Consider the following 17,559-nt stretch of genomic DNA (forward strand, 5'->3'; position numbering starts at 1 on the left):
TGCAGGATATCGTCAGTTTAGTACTGGATGGAGAAATCGCCTACAGAGAGTCTATTATAATATTTTGAAATTACCTGTTGTTAAAAAATCACATAGAATACAAGGCTCAGCAATGTTCTAAAGCTTTTTATGTTCAAATGGACCAAAATTCTTAATCAAACATAAAATATATGCGTGAAGAATTATATTACTTCATTTGAAATTCAGTTCCATTTAAAAATGTTTTGTTAAATTTAATATTATGTTTATTCTTGGTTTGAATTTGCAACCACTTGCTCATGTACAAATTCATGGTTTAACTAACAATATTCTTTTCCATTATTTCCAGGTATTCAGAACCGTATGATAACATAAGGTATTGCTTTTGATTTTATTTTTTTAACCAGTTATTTATGAACTAAACTGTACTAACTACTTTTTAGAATAGGCCTAATTTTGTAAGAAAGCATAATTTTCAACAACTTTTTAATGTAACTGGGGAAAATTTTTCAACTACAAAAACAGTAGATTTTTAACCCTTGTACAGTAGACTCTCAGTAATCCGGCAGATATAGGACCGCCATACTGCCGGATTGGTGAAAATGCTGGATTACTGGAATGTTATCATTAAAAACACTTAAAATGCAATTAAAACACGTCTCCGAAGTTTGCGTGATCGGAACCGCTATTGCCGCGATCGGGCATGACAATTACACATTCGCGGGAGGCGATGATAACGTCTACACGTCCGCGGGAGATAATAGTAAAATTGCTGTCATCGCGCATGAAGACTATGACGTTTTCGTGACCGTGGGAGATGTTCATGATTTTGCCGCGATCGCGCAAGTCGACAATGACATTTCCGGGAATGCGGGAGTAGACAATGATGTTTACACGGCCGCGGGAGATGATAAAATCTTTGAAAAGCAACAATAATGTCTACATGACCGCGGGAGATGTTCTTGATTTTGCCGCGATCGTGCTTGACGACGATGACGTTTCCGTGACCGCGGGAGGCGATGATAACGTCTATACGTCTGCTGGCGATGTTCATGAATTTGCTGCGATCGCGCATGACGACGATGACTTTTCCGTGACTGCGGGAGATGTTAATGATTTTGCCGCGATCGTGCAAGACGACGATGACGTTTTCATGTCCACGTGAGAGAATTATGATGTCTACACGGCCGCGGGAGATAATCAGAATTTTGCCGCGATCGCGGAAGACCTCCTGTCAAAAGACGCCGGATTACTGGAGTGCCAAAGTGGTGCAGTGCCGGATTAAAGAGGGACTACTGTAACTTATAAATGCTATGTAAACACTGCTGCAAGTTAGAGGAGCAAAATAAATCAAAGTACCTAATGTTTGTGATAAAAATGGTTATCTATATAATTAATATGCCAACACGAAATTTGTCCTTTGAACTCCTCCGCCATTTCTCTACCTATTTTGACCATTTACGTTTCATTGGAATGAGCGTGTCATGTAGATTTGCAAACTGGCCTTAAATTTTTCAAAAAGTCCCTTGGACTCTGCCCCAGTGGCTTTTAAGTGCTCATGTTTTCCTTAGAACATATCTGTTTACATTATGATCAGCTGGATACTTTAATTGCTGTTAATATTTAAGTTGCAATTAAAGGAAACGCGTGCTACAAAAAATTAAATTTTACTGACTTTGTGATGGAGGAATCTTGACTTTATCATTGCAGAGGAAACCCCTCTAAGGCTAAATGAAACTGGTTTGGCAAGGACATTAAATCTGTTTCCGTAAAAGTCAAGTGATTTACATCTAAAACCCCTTTAAAAAAACAAACCCCTGTCATTGAAACAAAAACCTATCTGAACAACATTAAGCCTTTTAACTCTGCATGTCGGGTAAATACAATTAACGTTATTACAGCAACTAATCAAAAGAATGCCAGTTGAAGCAAATAAAATTGTGGCAGACAGGTTATGCAAGAAAATCAGGTAGTTCTTAAGTAATGTGAACATATTTTATAGCTGTTAAAAAAATGATAAAAAAAAATGACTGAAATTTGTAGACATACTGGTGACCATGGTGGTTATATTATCAATGACGAGGATAAACATGACAACCTTATGCAGTTATGAGTAAGTCGGGAAACATTTGTAGGCCTAGAAAACACTAAAAAACTATATCAGCTGTTGAAAAATTATAAAATATTAACAAGAAACGTTGATTATATCGAACTGGTATGGACATCGTGAGTGGTTCCATTAGCACGTTAAGTGCCACGCTACTTTTTAGCCAGATTACCGCAGTGCCAAACAGAAATGTAGTTCTTTTTTCTACTGAATGATGGTTTTTATACTTATTTATCATAGTAAGGTTTTCATGAAAAAAATTCAATTTTGACCAAAAATAAAATTTGGACAATCGGTTCAAACAACTCGGGTCAAATTGGACAAACAACAATCGGGCCGGCAGTGAAAATTTTTAGCAAAATATCGCTAGAAAAAATCAGTGCCTGTCCGATCGGACCGCAGGTAATCTTTTGGTATTTTAGGGTATTTCACTCTGCACGGTTGGCAGTAACGTAATTTCCCGCCAAATCTGGTTACAACATATGGTTTCTTACACGTCTCTGTGCTGTACACATCATTGAACCCCACCCCTCCCACCCTTCATCCCCCACCTTGACATTCACTCAGTTCTTGCTATCTATGGCGTACGTTTGTTTACTTGTGGGTGACTCAGTGATATTATAGTTTAGTTTTTAGTTTTCACTATGAGTGATCTATCTTATAGTGAGATAGACAGAGCATTGAACTTCCCAATGTCCAGTGAGATGGATATTAGTGAAGCGACTTTTTTAAACTTTTAGACTTTTACTTAACTTTTTATTCTTATACATTTTTGTATTTTCCAAGGCATTGCCCATAAATTTAAATCTTGTATTTTCATTATAACATAATTAAAAATGTTCTGTCAATAAATTTTTATAAAAATAAAATGTTTTTTTCAATCTCACCCAAAAATAACAAATATTATGTGATTTAATTATTGTGGAAAGATATTTATGAATTATTTTGAGGTCAAATAACAATTACTTTCTTAGCTTTAGTAAATTATTACTATTAGTGGTGTATTTGCAGTCTATTACAACTTATATCAAATCAAATGTACAACAGTTACGTGAAGTCAAACCGCGCCGGCCCAATTGGACCGGCGCTTTTAGACCAAATTTACAAGTTTGATTTGACTTTTTTGAACCATCAGAAATTATGACTCTTATTCGTTATAATATAAATCCTGTAATACTTTGCAATTGCTCAAATTCGAGCAACATGTATACTAGTTATAATTATGATGGGTAAAATATGTTTCACTTATAGTTTTTAATGTTTTTTATTTTATTTGATTACAAACACTTTGAATGATATTGAGTGCAATGATTCTACTTGCACTGTTTTCAGTGGGGAGGTTCTACTGGATGGTTCAGGCCAAATGAGTGAGAGCGACAACAAACTGTTTAGATCAACCAATGGGTGTCCTCCGCCCATCAACGAACCGTACAGCCCGCCCAAGGTAATAACTCTTCACCTCTCATGATGATTTTAATGTAAAAATCATCAAAGAAAGTTTTTGGTTTTTAATTTAATAATGTATGTTAATATTTTGATCCCCTTTGCCTCATCACCACTTTAAAAAATAAATTACAAATGCTAAAAGTCAATCAATAATGCTGTCTACTGAATAATACATATTTTATAACAAAAAGGCCTTCTATTTATTTTTAAACCTACTTTAGTTTTCTATCTTTAACCAATTTATCTAGACGTACATTGACGCTCTTACTAATTTTATGCCAGGGTCTTGTTCACGAGGCTGTATAAAGTACTCCCAAACTGTACTTAGTCCTGGTAAAATAATATTGTTTAGGTTACTTTGACTGCTAGGATTGCATTAATGTAAAATGGCTGATACCTATTTACAATTATTGATTTACCCTACATTACTGGAAAGTATGATCCATTGGTCTTGGTTTATTCCCGTTGTGCAGGATGGCTTAATAGTTTAGGATGTCTTAAGACGTCTTTAGCATTAATAAAATTTGTCAATTGTGTAAACTCAAGTTTTTTTAGACAAATTTGCAAACCAGATTGATCTGACTATGGAAACAGGATTTATGAGGTGAAAATTTATTTTTAATCCCCAAAACATGTCATTTTGCAATTTATTTGATTGTTTTGTTGTATTAAAAACAAATAATTCAGAAGTATTGTGTGCTTAATAGTTATAGAGAAAATTTAATAGTTTATTTCCTATATGGAAAATTTGCTAAAAGTGTAAATTTAAACTTTTTATGTTCTTCTTATAATAGGTAACTTAGGTATAATAGGAAATAGGAATAGGTAAACTTTTGTAGTTTGCTAAAAAAATTTTGGAAAATTTTATTATTTAGTTAAGCTATTAACATTTCACTAAAAACACACCTTACTAACTTCCCTGTAGCAAAACCCCAAATATTGATGACCATAAATGAATAGAAAATACCAAATATAAAAAAATAATTATCTATTATTATTTGTTAAGGTTGTATACTACTATGTCTTTTGTCATTATATGTATTTCAACAGTATAATGTTCATTATGTCCTCTATACCAATGTAAAAAAAAGCAAAATTGTTGTTGTTTGCCAATCCGTATTAAACTCACTAATGCCGTCTACTCCACCCAAGCCGGACACTGTTTATTTAAGGTGGGATCTCCACTCTGGCTATGCCAAACACATTATCAAGCTCATTAATAATTGGACTCGCGCATGTAGAAAGACCTCAATGGACACTCATCAGTGGATGCCTTAGCAAACTTAGCTATCATGCCACTGTCAGCCGAACAGGTCAATTGCCAGTATAAGCTCACGACGACACTAGCGCTCGTAGGTGAGATTCAATGTACTACTTGAGGGTCAGTGGATTAGCAGTACGACTATCTATCGGTGACAGACCGGACCGGTAAGTCGACGTCAATGGGTTAAACCTAATGTCATTTAAATAGGGAATAAATATGACAATTTTGTGTATTTATATTTTCCATATATCAATATTTTCCAATCAAGCAATTGGAAATTTACTTTTCCTACAGTTACCTAACAATGTACATGTTCTCTCACTGATTTGAGAAAGCAAAGTGGCCAATTCGCTCATCAGTGAGACAATGTTAACATTGTCTCACTCTAATTACTTTGTCTCACTCCAGATTTGCAACGTGAAGGCACGAAATAGTGAGCGCGTAACATGCAGGCAACGTCGTATGCGCGCGAAATACATTGGCAGCACTGGCTGTAAATCAGCTGGTCAGCTGTTGTACTGTTGTATTTGTCACTTCACAATAAATGTTATATTAAAAGTTCACTTCTGTGTAAAAATAGGTTATGTTTCTTCACAAATTTATTTGTTTTATGGTAACTGTAGGAAAAGTATAATGTGCAACTTGAGTTCAAAGTACAATTGCCTCACTCGAGAAACCATTCCTCACTCGCCTACGGCTCGTGAGTTAGGATTTCTCTCGAGTGAGTCAATTGCTCACTTTTCTCACTAGTTGCACAAATAACTATAGCCTGCAGGTTTGCTGGGTCGGAAAAGGTTTACAGATATTTGTTACTGTTGGTTTTGTCAACAATTTATTAATTGGAGGGAAACGTTAAATTTATAAATCCAGCAAAGATCCTAAAAACATTTGGGCACTTGATATTAATTTGTATTGTGTGTCACAGAGAGGTGAGGGAGGCCAGGAAGACACTAAACCACCCTTCTCGTACGCTCAGCTGATAGTGCAGGCAGTGGCCAGTGTGACGGACAAGCAGCTCACACTTAGCGGCATCTACAGCTACATCACCAAGAACTACCCGTACTACCGCACTGCCGACAAGGGCTGGCAGGTCTGAACATTGTCACTTATGATTAGAATCATAATACATAATAATTTTTTAGCTTAGTTGAAAATATATTGTTAAGGCAAATTTGAAACAGTCTTAAATTACATAATTTTAAAATATAACCATAAAAGTAAATCTAAAATATTTATATTCCTGCCAAGAGTATAAATATGCTTTAGGCCTATTCGTCATGCATGTAATACTTTTAATGTTCAATTTATTCATGATAAAACAACAACACAATATCCTACTACAAGTAAGGAATTAACTGAAAATTTAGCTTAGAAGGGCATGATATAACAGAATAGAAATTTTTAAAACTTGAAACTTGTAAAATGATTGTAAAACAAGTGTTGACGATGTTGCAGAACTCGATACGACACAACCTGTCGCTGAATCGCTATTTCATCAAGGTGCCACGGTCGCAGGAGGAGCCGGGCAAGGGCTCATTCTGGCGCATCGACCCTCAGTCTGAGACCAAGCTGATAGAGCAGGCGTTCCGGCGGCGACGCCAGCGCGGGGTACCCTGCTTCCGCGTGCCCTTCGGTCTCTCTTCCAGGTATGTCAAGGCTGTATGACACAGTATGGATGTATAAACACACTGCCATGCAGCTCTTCCCTCTTGAATCACTTCTAGCACATCACATGTACAGCGGAGGAGGTCCATGTTAATTGTAAATCTTGTGGTGCATTTCCTATGAGCTATTCTATAATCCTTGTCAGTCAGCTACCATCTTAAAAGGCAAATAGTATCTGTTAATAATTGAACTAAAACTGAGAAAAATAAAATTAAATACGCACAATGCATTCAAAACCAATTTTCAAAGAAGTCAATTCAAAGGCCTGAGCCACTAAAGTTATTGATTTATTTATATACGGCAATAACCATTTTACATTTAGACTTTCATGAAGCTTAAGTAATATAATATGCAACATGCATGGCTTAATTGATTTGATTAAAAATAATATTACGCGAACCTAGAAAGATAGTACAGTGGAATTGAATTGTGAAACTCAATTACTTCTCTGTAGCTTTTCTATATAAATAAAATTAGAGTTTTGTCTGTACATTGCTCTTGTCAAATAAAGCAAGACAATACTGAGATTCTTGTCATTCTTTCACACTAATCACACTGCATGTATTCATGTACGTTATTATTTACAATCTTACATCATACCATTAGTTAGTATTTTAACTATGATACCATTTTTAACATTTTTTGTAATTTTCAAGGAGAAGTTCTGACACCCCTACAAGTCAAGAACTAGAAGAGTGGTATTCCCAGTACAAATACTAACCCTCCTGCTTTCCTCAAGATTCCTGCAACCTTTCTGTTCCTCAATTTGTCCTTCTTATTTTGGTGTTTTTTTTTTTTTCTTGCACTTGCTTTTGTACTTTGATCTGTTACTCGTCACTAGTTCATGAACTCTAATAGTTATCATTTTAATTTAATATCTGATTCAGTGTTCTGGTAAGCAACCTAAGCTGTGATATTTTTAGCTCGGATGTGTATGTAACTGTAACAGAATGTTAAAAAAGTATTGTTTGTGAATAAATTTAAAGAAATTAAAGTTTTCTTTTTTTAATAGTTTTTTAGTAAAGAAAAAAATATTGATTTTAACTATGAAACATGGAAACGACTCAAGTAGTTAACTTTTTGATCAAATCATAGAAATAGTTTAAAACAGATCAAAAATCTCAGTTAGAAGATGATCTACACGGCTGCAATTGCGGAAGACGACGATAATATTTATAATTATGACTAAGGAGTTGTTCATGATTATGCCGTGATTGCGCAAAACAACGAGGATGGTTCTGTTACTACGGGAGTTGATGATGATGTCTACACAGCCTCAGGACCATGATCATGATTTCGGCACAACTCTTATGAATAAATGTAGATACCAAATTTCATCAAAATTGGATGACATGTCAATGGACACATATTATAATATAGCCTACAGGGTGTTTCGGAACTCTACCAATATTTTAGGGCATTGTTGACATTCACATATTCTTCTGTGATACCGGCAAAATCCTGAATATCTTCCTCAGTTACGGAAACATCACCACTGTCTTCCGCGGTCACGGCAAAATCCTGAATATTGCTCAGCGGTCACAGAAATGTTTCAAAACGTCTTCTGCGATCACGTAGACATTATCACTGTCATCCGCAATCGTGGAAAAAATCTGATTATCTACCATGGTCCTGTAAACATTATTATCGCGGTCCAGAAGACATTATCATAGTTTTTGTGGTCACAGCAAAATTCTTATCTCCCACAGTCATATGAAAATAATTATCGTCTAACGCGATCGCTGTAAAATTCCGATCATCAAAAGATTAAGATTTAGACTGAAATCTGTTCTGACTGTCTCGGTTTGGAGATGTTTGTAACAACCAATGATAAACTTTTGTCAAAACTAAGCTTGAAACTTCTTTACTCTGAAATCCAGTGAAAAATTAAAATTTCTGGTTAATATATATTATATATCAATAAAGCAAGCAATAGTTGTCACATAGGTAGAATTACCTCTTTGAACTCTGCTTCGCAAAAAACCAGCCAATCTTAGATTAGATTTGATGGATTCTAATTAGGACTTAAAACAGTCTGAGATAAAAAAACAAGTGAAAAAAGGGTCAAATCAATTCATTCTTTTTTTCAATAAAAACATAGTAAATGTGTTGGATTTAGTCAAATACCTATACAATAATACATATGTACAAATATAATTTTTAAATTAGGAAAATTAATATTATAAATTATATTATTAAGTTTTGATGTCAAAAAAATAATAAAAAAATGAAAATTTTAACTGAATGTGATCAAAACTATGTGAAGAAGAGACAACACTATTTCCAACATAATAGCATTAATTAAGTGGCAGTTAATAAATATACATTTCGCTTCCAGGCATAACAATTATAAAATCTTAGCAAAGTACTACAATACTAGTATATTCCATCACTATGGTGTAAAGTGAATCTTTTCAACTCAAACTCAATTTTTGGAAAACGAGTGAGGGTTGAAAAGACACTTTTTGCCTGTTTGATGAACTATATTTTTGTCATATCGTAACATTAATTAACAAACTTAAGTTAGAAAACCGAACTACTTTTCACGTAAAGATAACCTCTCAAAACGACTATCAACTAGCTTTTAATTTTGCTGAAGCAAACAAGCAGCTGTTTAGTAAGTGATTCAATAATTTTGTCTATTACTATTGTGTTAGTGTATATTATACTATCGATATGTCGAACTATTGACATGAATGCAACAATAAGAGCTACAACCAATGAAATCAATCAATACATCATTTTGATACATGTGATGGCCTACAAAGCTTACAGCTGACTTTTGGGCCTTAGGGTCTAAAAAGGCATTTTACTCCTTAGGGAGCTAAAGAGCTAGTTTAGACTTGCAACTCGTGCATTACAATGGCTGTTTTTGCTGCAGTATGATGAAAAATAATTAATGTGATACAAGACCTTTGGCTCATATAACTATTGCTAATATTGTGTGAATTATGATGGCATGTAAGGGAGATTTATGAAATGCTCCCAAAAACACGGAGCCACACTACTAGACACTTATTCAATTCCAACTGCAATATATTTTTGAGATTACTGTACAAAATATCAAAAGCAGTGTTGGTCGGAGAAAAGGTTTCTGTGCACATTTTCATCCCACATGTTACTCTAATTGACACATAAAACGGCAACAAAAATGCTATAACATTAAGAAAAATCACCAACATTTCTTTCTCTGTCTAGGTCTGCTCCTGCTTCTCCCAGTCACCTTGGAATGTCCGGACTGATGACTCCAGAGTCCCTGTCCCGGGAAGGCTCTCCCACTCCGGATTCCACAGTCAACTCTCCGGTCATCACCAGCCAGAGTGCTCCCGGCAGTCCTGGCCATCCGGGTATGGTTTATTTGTAAACATGTCAGGAAATTTGTCCATTATGTTTCTAGAGTATAAATTGAAGATTTGTACTGTGAATAGAGACTAAGTTCTGTTTGGATTTTAAAGCTGAAGCCAGTTTTAGGAAAAAAATTAATGTAATTGAATGGAGCCACTATAGTGCGATGATTTTAACTACTTATTTCTGGCGAACTACGTATCGGTAACGTTGATCACACTGACGGATTAAAGGTATTTTAACCTCTTGTACTAATTTATATTTGTGATCAGGAGGAAAAAACAACAGAAATTAAGAGTTCATTGGCTAGTAGATACCCAACAAAATGTCAAAAAACAACCCTGATATTTTGTCTTAATATAAGATTTGTTCAGAGAGTAAATCCATGAGAAGCAATATTTATTGCATATTTTTTTGCAGGTGCTACTTTCGTAACGTCGGCAAAGCCGAGAATCATGCAACATGTTACGCTAGTCACCAACGGAGACCTGCCTAGAGAAGGTCAGTCTGAGGAAAATTATTATTTTCAAGTTGCTAGAGATGTTTATTAAATTTAGAAACTGCAGTGTATGTCAATTGGCGTTTTATTTGTAAAACTATTGCTTTAGTTGTAATTTTTTTATGCTTTTAAATGTTTTGTTTAAGTTCCCTCCCTCACACTCAATCTTTACTTAGGCCAGGCTACTCGGTCTGCTGGCAAACCTTGTATTTATGTACAGATATTTATGTTGGTTGAGATCAGAATATTCACAGTACTTGCACTTGGCCAGTCAAGTGACACAGACCTCGGAAATGTTGCCTAGATTTTTATTTTATAAGGATATAATGTATGGGAATCTTCTATTTCTTTGTAGCTATGTTTTTACCTACTACAGTAGAACTTTGATTATCTGTAATGGATTATCCGTGGTTGAACGTATACCTAATAAATATTTTTTGAATGCTCCATAAGTAATCAAAGCTGCATACAAATATTGCTGTCATAGGCACTATTGCACTATGGCGTTACCAATGTTTTAGATGTATTTCGTAGTTTGTTAGATTGAGAGTCGATTTTACTGGTGGAGGAAACTTTTTACTATTACTATATTTACTATAATTAACACTTTTTAGTATTTTTTATAAGTTCTGTTTATATACCTAGATCAATTTGCTATCTTTTAGCTAATACATTGGTATGGATTACTCTTGTAGTTCTATTAGCAATTCTTAAGTACAGGGTGTTTATAGAAGAATGTCAGGATTTTAAACGGTCGTTGCTCGGGGACTAGTGAAGATAAATGATTTAAACGTCAAATTGAAGGAAAAAGAACATTGTTTTTTCTCATACTTTGATACAATTCAGAAAAATTTAATAAAATTAAGATTTTCTTCAATCTTATATGAGCGTAAAACTGGCTGAGTCTGTATTCTTAGGGCGATCGGCGGGTTTATCTGATGTCTTAACTGGATCTTTAAAGACTCTCTTTTACAGATAACATCATAAAGTGTTGATTTAAGTATGTTAAACTGAAGACTTTTGTTGGGCAATCGATTTTTGGAGGCTTCTGATGCAGAATTGTCACATTTCTTCGACAATGTCATCGCTTGTTTTTAGCCGGCCAGGTGAACGTCTTTTCAAAACACTACGGTGCCACGTAACTCATTAAACCAGCGTCAAATTTCTTTATCATCAAGTATATTTAAATTTAGTTTATCTTGCAATCTATATAAACTCTGTGAACCACAGTTTACACTCATTTTACACTGTCTTCTGTTGCGCCGTAAACATCGTACTGGCGACTGGCGTCATGCACGTGAGTCGCAATAGCGGCCTACCGGCCCGCACCTGTTTTGCACATGCCAAGGTCAAAGTTTCCTCCCTTGCTACACGTGAAACAAAACTTAGTTATTTTAGCTTCAACTTGTTTTTAGCTTCAACTTGACGTATAAAATGTTAAGTTACCTTGATTAGTATCCAAGCAATTACAATTTTAAATCCCGGTATTCTTTTAAAACACCCTGTATTTTCTCAGATGTTATTAGTTGTATTATAACAAGTAGTCATATAAAGTTTCCCAGAATTCTAGTTTATGTCATATTATTATTATTTTATTTTTATTCCTATTATTTTTTAGAACTGTTTACTTTCATCCCATTTATTCAATTTAGTAGTAGTAGAAAAAACAATAGTGCTTCAAATCATTGGAAGTTTTTGGGACAAAGTCAATTTTATTATTTATTTTCAAACACTCAACTATTTACGATTTAAATTCTAAATCCTAATTTCGAGCATACTACTTGACAAAAATAGACGAGTAGGTTTTCAGGTGAAATTGACAATCCTATCAAGTACCATCCAATCATTTTTCTACTTAAATTGATCTAATTAATCATCTTGATAAAGATTGAAGCCACATTTTGATAATACAATTTCCATTATAGATAGTTCAAATAGATTTACCTATTATGGGATTGCTCCAACATCCAAAAGGTTCTGGAGAAAAGAAGAACATACTTGCATTTTTGTCAAAGCTTCAAATAATATGACAAAGACTTGTAAATATAACCTTACAGGGGGTTGCTGCAATTAGCAAATCTACAGTTCCGGGGCTGGTACTGGTTACTTGTATTCAGTTCCTAATTTCTGTTTGCCCTCAGGTTTGGGTTACCAAGAGCTTCTTTACGACAATGTGTGGCTAAAGAGTAACAAAGGTGTGGGAACGGAAAATGCTGGTAATTAAACAAAACTTGAGGGAAACTAACAAGAAATAGTCGTAAGAGTGGTGCCAGTGTTGATCATGTGTGTTTTAGGTTTTAGGGTTATAATTTGTTCTGAACTAACGTGAATTACAATTACGTTGATTTAAATATTTAAAACCCATTTTTTTTTTTCATCAATGATAAACTAAGTGCATTTGGATTTTTTTCAGTGTAGTCAACAGTTTGTTTGTAAAAAAGTACATTTCTAATCTCTAGGAGAACTATATTCGTCTTGAAAGTAAAACTTTTCATCCTGGTTTTTTAAGTGTTTCAATAACTATGACTAATTCCACCAATGTATGACAATATACTCTCACAGATTTTAAACCAAGACTATGGTGGTAATTATCCAAATAGTTCTGCCTCTAAATATACTAACCATTTTTTAAATTAAAAATTCCTAATAAACATTTACTTTCTGTTGTTCTGCTAACTTTTCCCTAAATTTTATTTTAAGTAATGGTGTGGTTTATTTTATGTTATTTTTACAATTAAATATGATTTTGATCAGTTTAACTAATTTAATTTTGGATTTCAGAAAATATTCTTTGGTTATTTCATTACCTTAAGACAACATCTGACAAAATCTTGCTCTATATGATTTCAACAATAGATTTTATAGCTCCTGGACTTCTTTATGACTCAATAGACTCATCTCCTCCATTTGTAGTCAACACAGTTTAAAAAAAAAAATTGAACTTTATTCAAAAGTTAGAATGCACATTTCTATGATTTAATTTTGCTATGTTGACCACTGCAGGGTAAAATCAAATTTTATTTGTGGGGTTGGCAGTTTGTATTTTATTTGAAGGGACAAGTTCTGTTTAAATCTTCCTCGATGATTTCATTTCGCTATTTGACCACTTAAAGGTTAAATCAAATTTTTATTTTGTCAGGTTGGCAGTTGTTATTTTGTTTGTTTGGTAACACTGATGTGTTTGCAGGATATCTCGCCAGTCATCACTCAGTGGCTGTGGAGGACAGGTCGGACTCTCCATCTGTGATTGTTCAGACTTCGTACAATTACACGTGAGTCCTGAATAGAACCAAATACAGTATAGCCTTAAATGGTTTGACCAACTAAAATAATGTCAACCAACGCTACATCAAATAATCAAATCCTCAGTTCACACGGATACTCAGAAAAACGTTAATAAAAACCTCAAAACATTCAAAATAACCAATTATGTTTTAAAGTGACAAATGTATGAAAAGTAATTAACATTTTGCTGCTTGATCTTGCTGCTTTTTTTCCAAACTGTGCAGACAACATAACATATTAAGTTAGCTGGCGTCAAGTCTTCTTGTTGTTCTGTGCAGTTGCCTCTCAATAGCGTTCAGTGTGACTGACTTAAATTTCCATTCCTTCACCATTTAAGAGTGATGACATCGACAAAATTACAAAACAAAAGAGAGCATACAAGAGTGGACTTTCTTTAGGGTTTGCTATATTTGTTTATACACTATATTTGTTGTGTGTGTTGTAGGGGTCAGTTCATGGGTCCGACGTGTGGAGAAGGGGGAGGGGGCGGGACCAAGCGGGGACTAGAGGACGATGAACTGCAGCAACACATCAAGCGAGAGAGAGTAGAAGAACAAATAGAACATTCGTAAAATGGTGAGTCTACGGGTAAAAACTTAAAAAATAGTGAGTGAATGCTATTGGAATGGGAAATGTACATACCGGTAGAGAAAATGTGCATTACATAGGGATACAGTAGACTCCCTCTTATCCGGACACCTTTTAACCGGACTACACTCGGCGGAAATGACATCTCTTTAACCGGACAATTCTTATCAGCACATTGGTTTAACCGGACCAGATCGGCAGGAAGTGGGCGGTACCATAGACTAAGCAACACAAGTAGACTCCTCATCCCATTGTAAATTTTGAAGCTTGTTTTTTGCGTCTAGTTCATGTACGTCCACACTGATCGCTAGTGTAGACAACATTTTGTTTCTATTATTTTAGGGTTATTTTCATGATTTCTGCTTTACTATTTGGTTATATAACTAGGAGACCAGTTATTGTTTATGATTATATCGTTTTATTAGGTTAAACGAGGTTTTAAATGACTGCAATAACAAGAAACAAATTGTAAACAAAACATAACCTCTATAGTTGGACGTACAGAACTAACAATAAAATTGGCTTCAGCTGTTCCATTAGGATGACTAATCTACTAAGGGAGTATGTTTTATCTATGGCGGTACTGAAACAACTGTTCTCGTGGGAAAGATTTGAGACCAGTTATCACATGAATAAATACAATGCTCTCCTAAATTTAAGTTGAATATCACAGTAAACGGTCTGTTTTAACTAGTTTTTGGGGACGTCGGTTTAACCGGAAAACCCGTTATCCGGGGACTGGCCTCGGTCCCGAGGAGTCCGGATAAGAGGGAGTGTACTGTACATGTAAAATGCTCATAAAATATTAAGAGTGTTAAGGTAAAACTTACATAAGTGGTTAAAGTTTGAATCGCTAATGGAATGGTGAATGTGTTGAGGGAAATTCCTGTAAAACAGAAAACCATGAGGATGAAAAGAACATAAAATTATGAGTGTATTCAGTATTATGAGTGTTCAGGTAAAATGCTCACATACGGTAATGGATAGTGTATTTATATCATTTCATGCAAAGTTTTTTTACGCTTATAGCATCTAATCTTTGCAACCTTTTTTTTACAGAAGTAGCAGTTTTTCAGCCCGGAATGTAGAAGACCTAACCTGGAAATTCGTCTAACGCAGAACTAAAGTTTAATTTCCTATTTTCGAGTCTCTTTTTTTTGTTTGGTGGAAGATTTTACTTGAGTTCCGGGCAGAAATTCGCCTGTATAGATCGCTTCAGCATTTCAAAAGTTGTTGTGTATATATTATATATATACTGCATATGTATTTTACCCCAATCAAAATCTATTATTTGAAAGTGCAAAAACAGATTTGTTTAAATTATTTATCGCACTGGAGTATATAGTAGTATATGTGTGCTAATAGATTGTAAAAGTGTACTTTGGCGGCAGTTAAATTTTTTTTTATATGACTATACACTTTTATCATAAAATTTATGTTTTCCCAGAAAACATTCTGACCTCTGTTGTTGTGTTTAGTTTTTTATTTTGTTGAAATAAATCATTTAATGATCACGAGTATTCTTATAATGTAAGGATTAATTTACAGTGTGATTAATTATAACTGTACTCGTTACCAACAGAATCATTTTTGACAGAATATGTTATCAATTTTGTAAATACAAATCAATTGTACTGTTATCAATTGTATCATTTTATTTGACTTACTATCTATATTTTTCCTTTGTAACAAGTTTTGAGTTGTTTAGATTAAATTTGTTTCCCTTGGAATTTCTTTTCAAAAATTAATACAAGAGTGGAACTTTACTTTATAACAAAATCAGTTTCAATCCCTATCCAATATAAAACTTGAGTTTGTTGTAAACTTAAGTTGTACTCTCATTCTTGGTTGTTATGATTTGGAATACAAAAATTTGTTTTTGTCTGCTATTTTTAAACTTGACGTTAACTATGCAACAATCTTTAGTGTGACGAATCAGAAATAAAACCTTTTTAGGTGACTAATATTGTAAAAATATTTTGTCATGTTGCATAAGTGTCAATCTCGCAAGCCAATCTGCAGATTAACAAAATTCTAAGAAAATGAAAATGTTAGAAAATATAAAAAAAAATGAGTTAAAGTGAACATCAATGGTGGACAAATTAACTGGTTTTAATCACCAACAAAGCTACTTTAATTATGTTATTGAGTATTTTAAATGATCTCAGTGTGAGAAAAAGATTAAATAAACCAATCTATATATTAAAACTTATTGGGTTTTCTTTTCCGAGTAAGTCACAGAATCGAGTAATACATTAATCTTGAGGAAATCTTTTGTCATTTTTTGTCCCATGTCACAAACTCTTTGATAGTGCAAGAGCTGTGAAGTAGCCTACTGATTGTGTGAAGTGATAGCTTATGTCACATATTTCGCCAGGATAGAATTGTGCGTCTTATAGAGTGGTAGGAAATTAGTAGAACGTGTATTTATTTATTTGAATGGATTCTAGTATTGAATTCATAATCAGTTCTACAGCTTAACTGATGTTTCACTTGTAAAGACTATATAACTGGCTCCAACTCAGACCACATCAATCGCGGTTCTTAGCAGATTCATCAAGTCATTGATTGAGGCAGTTACATTATTTTTGTTTTTAGGTTAGACGTTTTTGTTCACACTCATAATAAATCCTTGTGACCTTATGATCCTTGTTGTCTGTATTTGTTTCATCTGATAAACCAGTGTTAGCGTGACAAAGTATTTAGTAATTTATCTTTACAGATAATATTACTTTTGTATTGACTATTAAGTGATACAAATATTTATTTTCAACTATGTTGTTATTAATACAATATAATAAAATCATTTTCTCGTATATTTTTACGATATTGACTCTTAATTTAATTTACTAAAATAATGTGTCATTTAACTAATCAACCAAATATTTTTTCTCATTTTAGTATGTCAAGTATATTCCCAAGTTTGCCTGGGAACTCAATAATTCGGTTGGTTGAAATGTATTAAGTTTTTTTCATATAATCACCCACCACTAATGTACTATAAGACACTGCCAGTAACGTAAGAGTAGATGTTGACATACTGTCGCCAAGTACACGAGTGCGTTGTAAGTAATATTGTTATAAGCACCAAACTTGTTGCTTGTTAGAAAATATTTCACTTAGCCTCAAAACATTAGTTGTTACCCAAATCTGATCATTTATTTCACGAGACAATAATGTTTTATTTCGACCAAACGCTCCTCGGACCTTTCGGTTTATAAATCGATTGTTAATATATTATCAGATTGAATTTTATTATTGTTATTTTACGTTGTTCCATTTTGTATTACATTTTCATCGTGTATAAAGTTTATTTTATTCATGCAGAGGATTTTGTGTTGATTATTCTTCCTGGTGTGTTTCAATATTAAATATATTTAT

The 17,559-nt window shown here is 33.9% G+C and overlaps 1 protein-coding gene across 3 annotated transcripts in view; it reads left to right on the top strand.

Moving 5' to 3' along the window:
* The window catches only part of LOC129000040 (forkhead box protein K1), a 33,565-nt gene extending 16,056 nt beyond the window's left edge, over positions 1–17,509 (top strand). The window contains exons 4-13 of one of the 3 annotated variants that reach the window (XM_054426889.1): positions 329–355; positions 3,419–3,530; positions 5,722–5,886; positions 6,252–6,442; positions 9,660–9,808; positions 10,227–10,307; positions 12,447–12,521; positions 13,493–13,577; positions 14,036–14,166; positions 15,238–17,509. In XM_054426889.1, coding sequence (XP_054282864.1) covers positions 329–355; positions 3,419–3,530; positions 5,722–5,886; positions 6,252–6,442; positions 9,660–9,808; positions 10,227–10,307; positions 12,447–12,521; positions 13,493–13,577; positions 14,036–14,162 — 1,012 coding nt within the window. In that variant the 3' untranslated portion in view covers positions 14,163–14,166; positions 15,238–17,509. The remainder of the gene's footprint in view (positions 1–328; positions 356–3,418; positions 3,531–5,721; positions 5,887–6,251; positions 6,443–9,659; positions 9,809–10,226; positions 10,308–12,446; positions 12,522–13,492; positions 13,578–14,035; positions 14,167–15,237) is intronic. The other 2 variants (XM_054426891.1, XM_054426890.1) reach the window with 2 other exon arrangements.
* Positions 17,510–17,559: the final 50 nt, after the last annotated feature.

Source organism: Macrosteles quadrilineatus, unplaced genomic scaffold, assembly GCF_028750875.1.
Source record: "Macrosteles quadrilineatus isolate MER2022 unplaced genomic scaffold, UCM_ALF_1.0 Scaffold_8__2_contigs__length_117827958, whole genome shotgun sequence".
NCBI lineage: Eukaryota > Metazoa > Arthropoda > Insecta > Hemiptera > Cicadellidae > Macrosteles > Macrosteles quadrilineatus.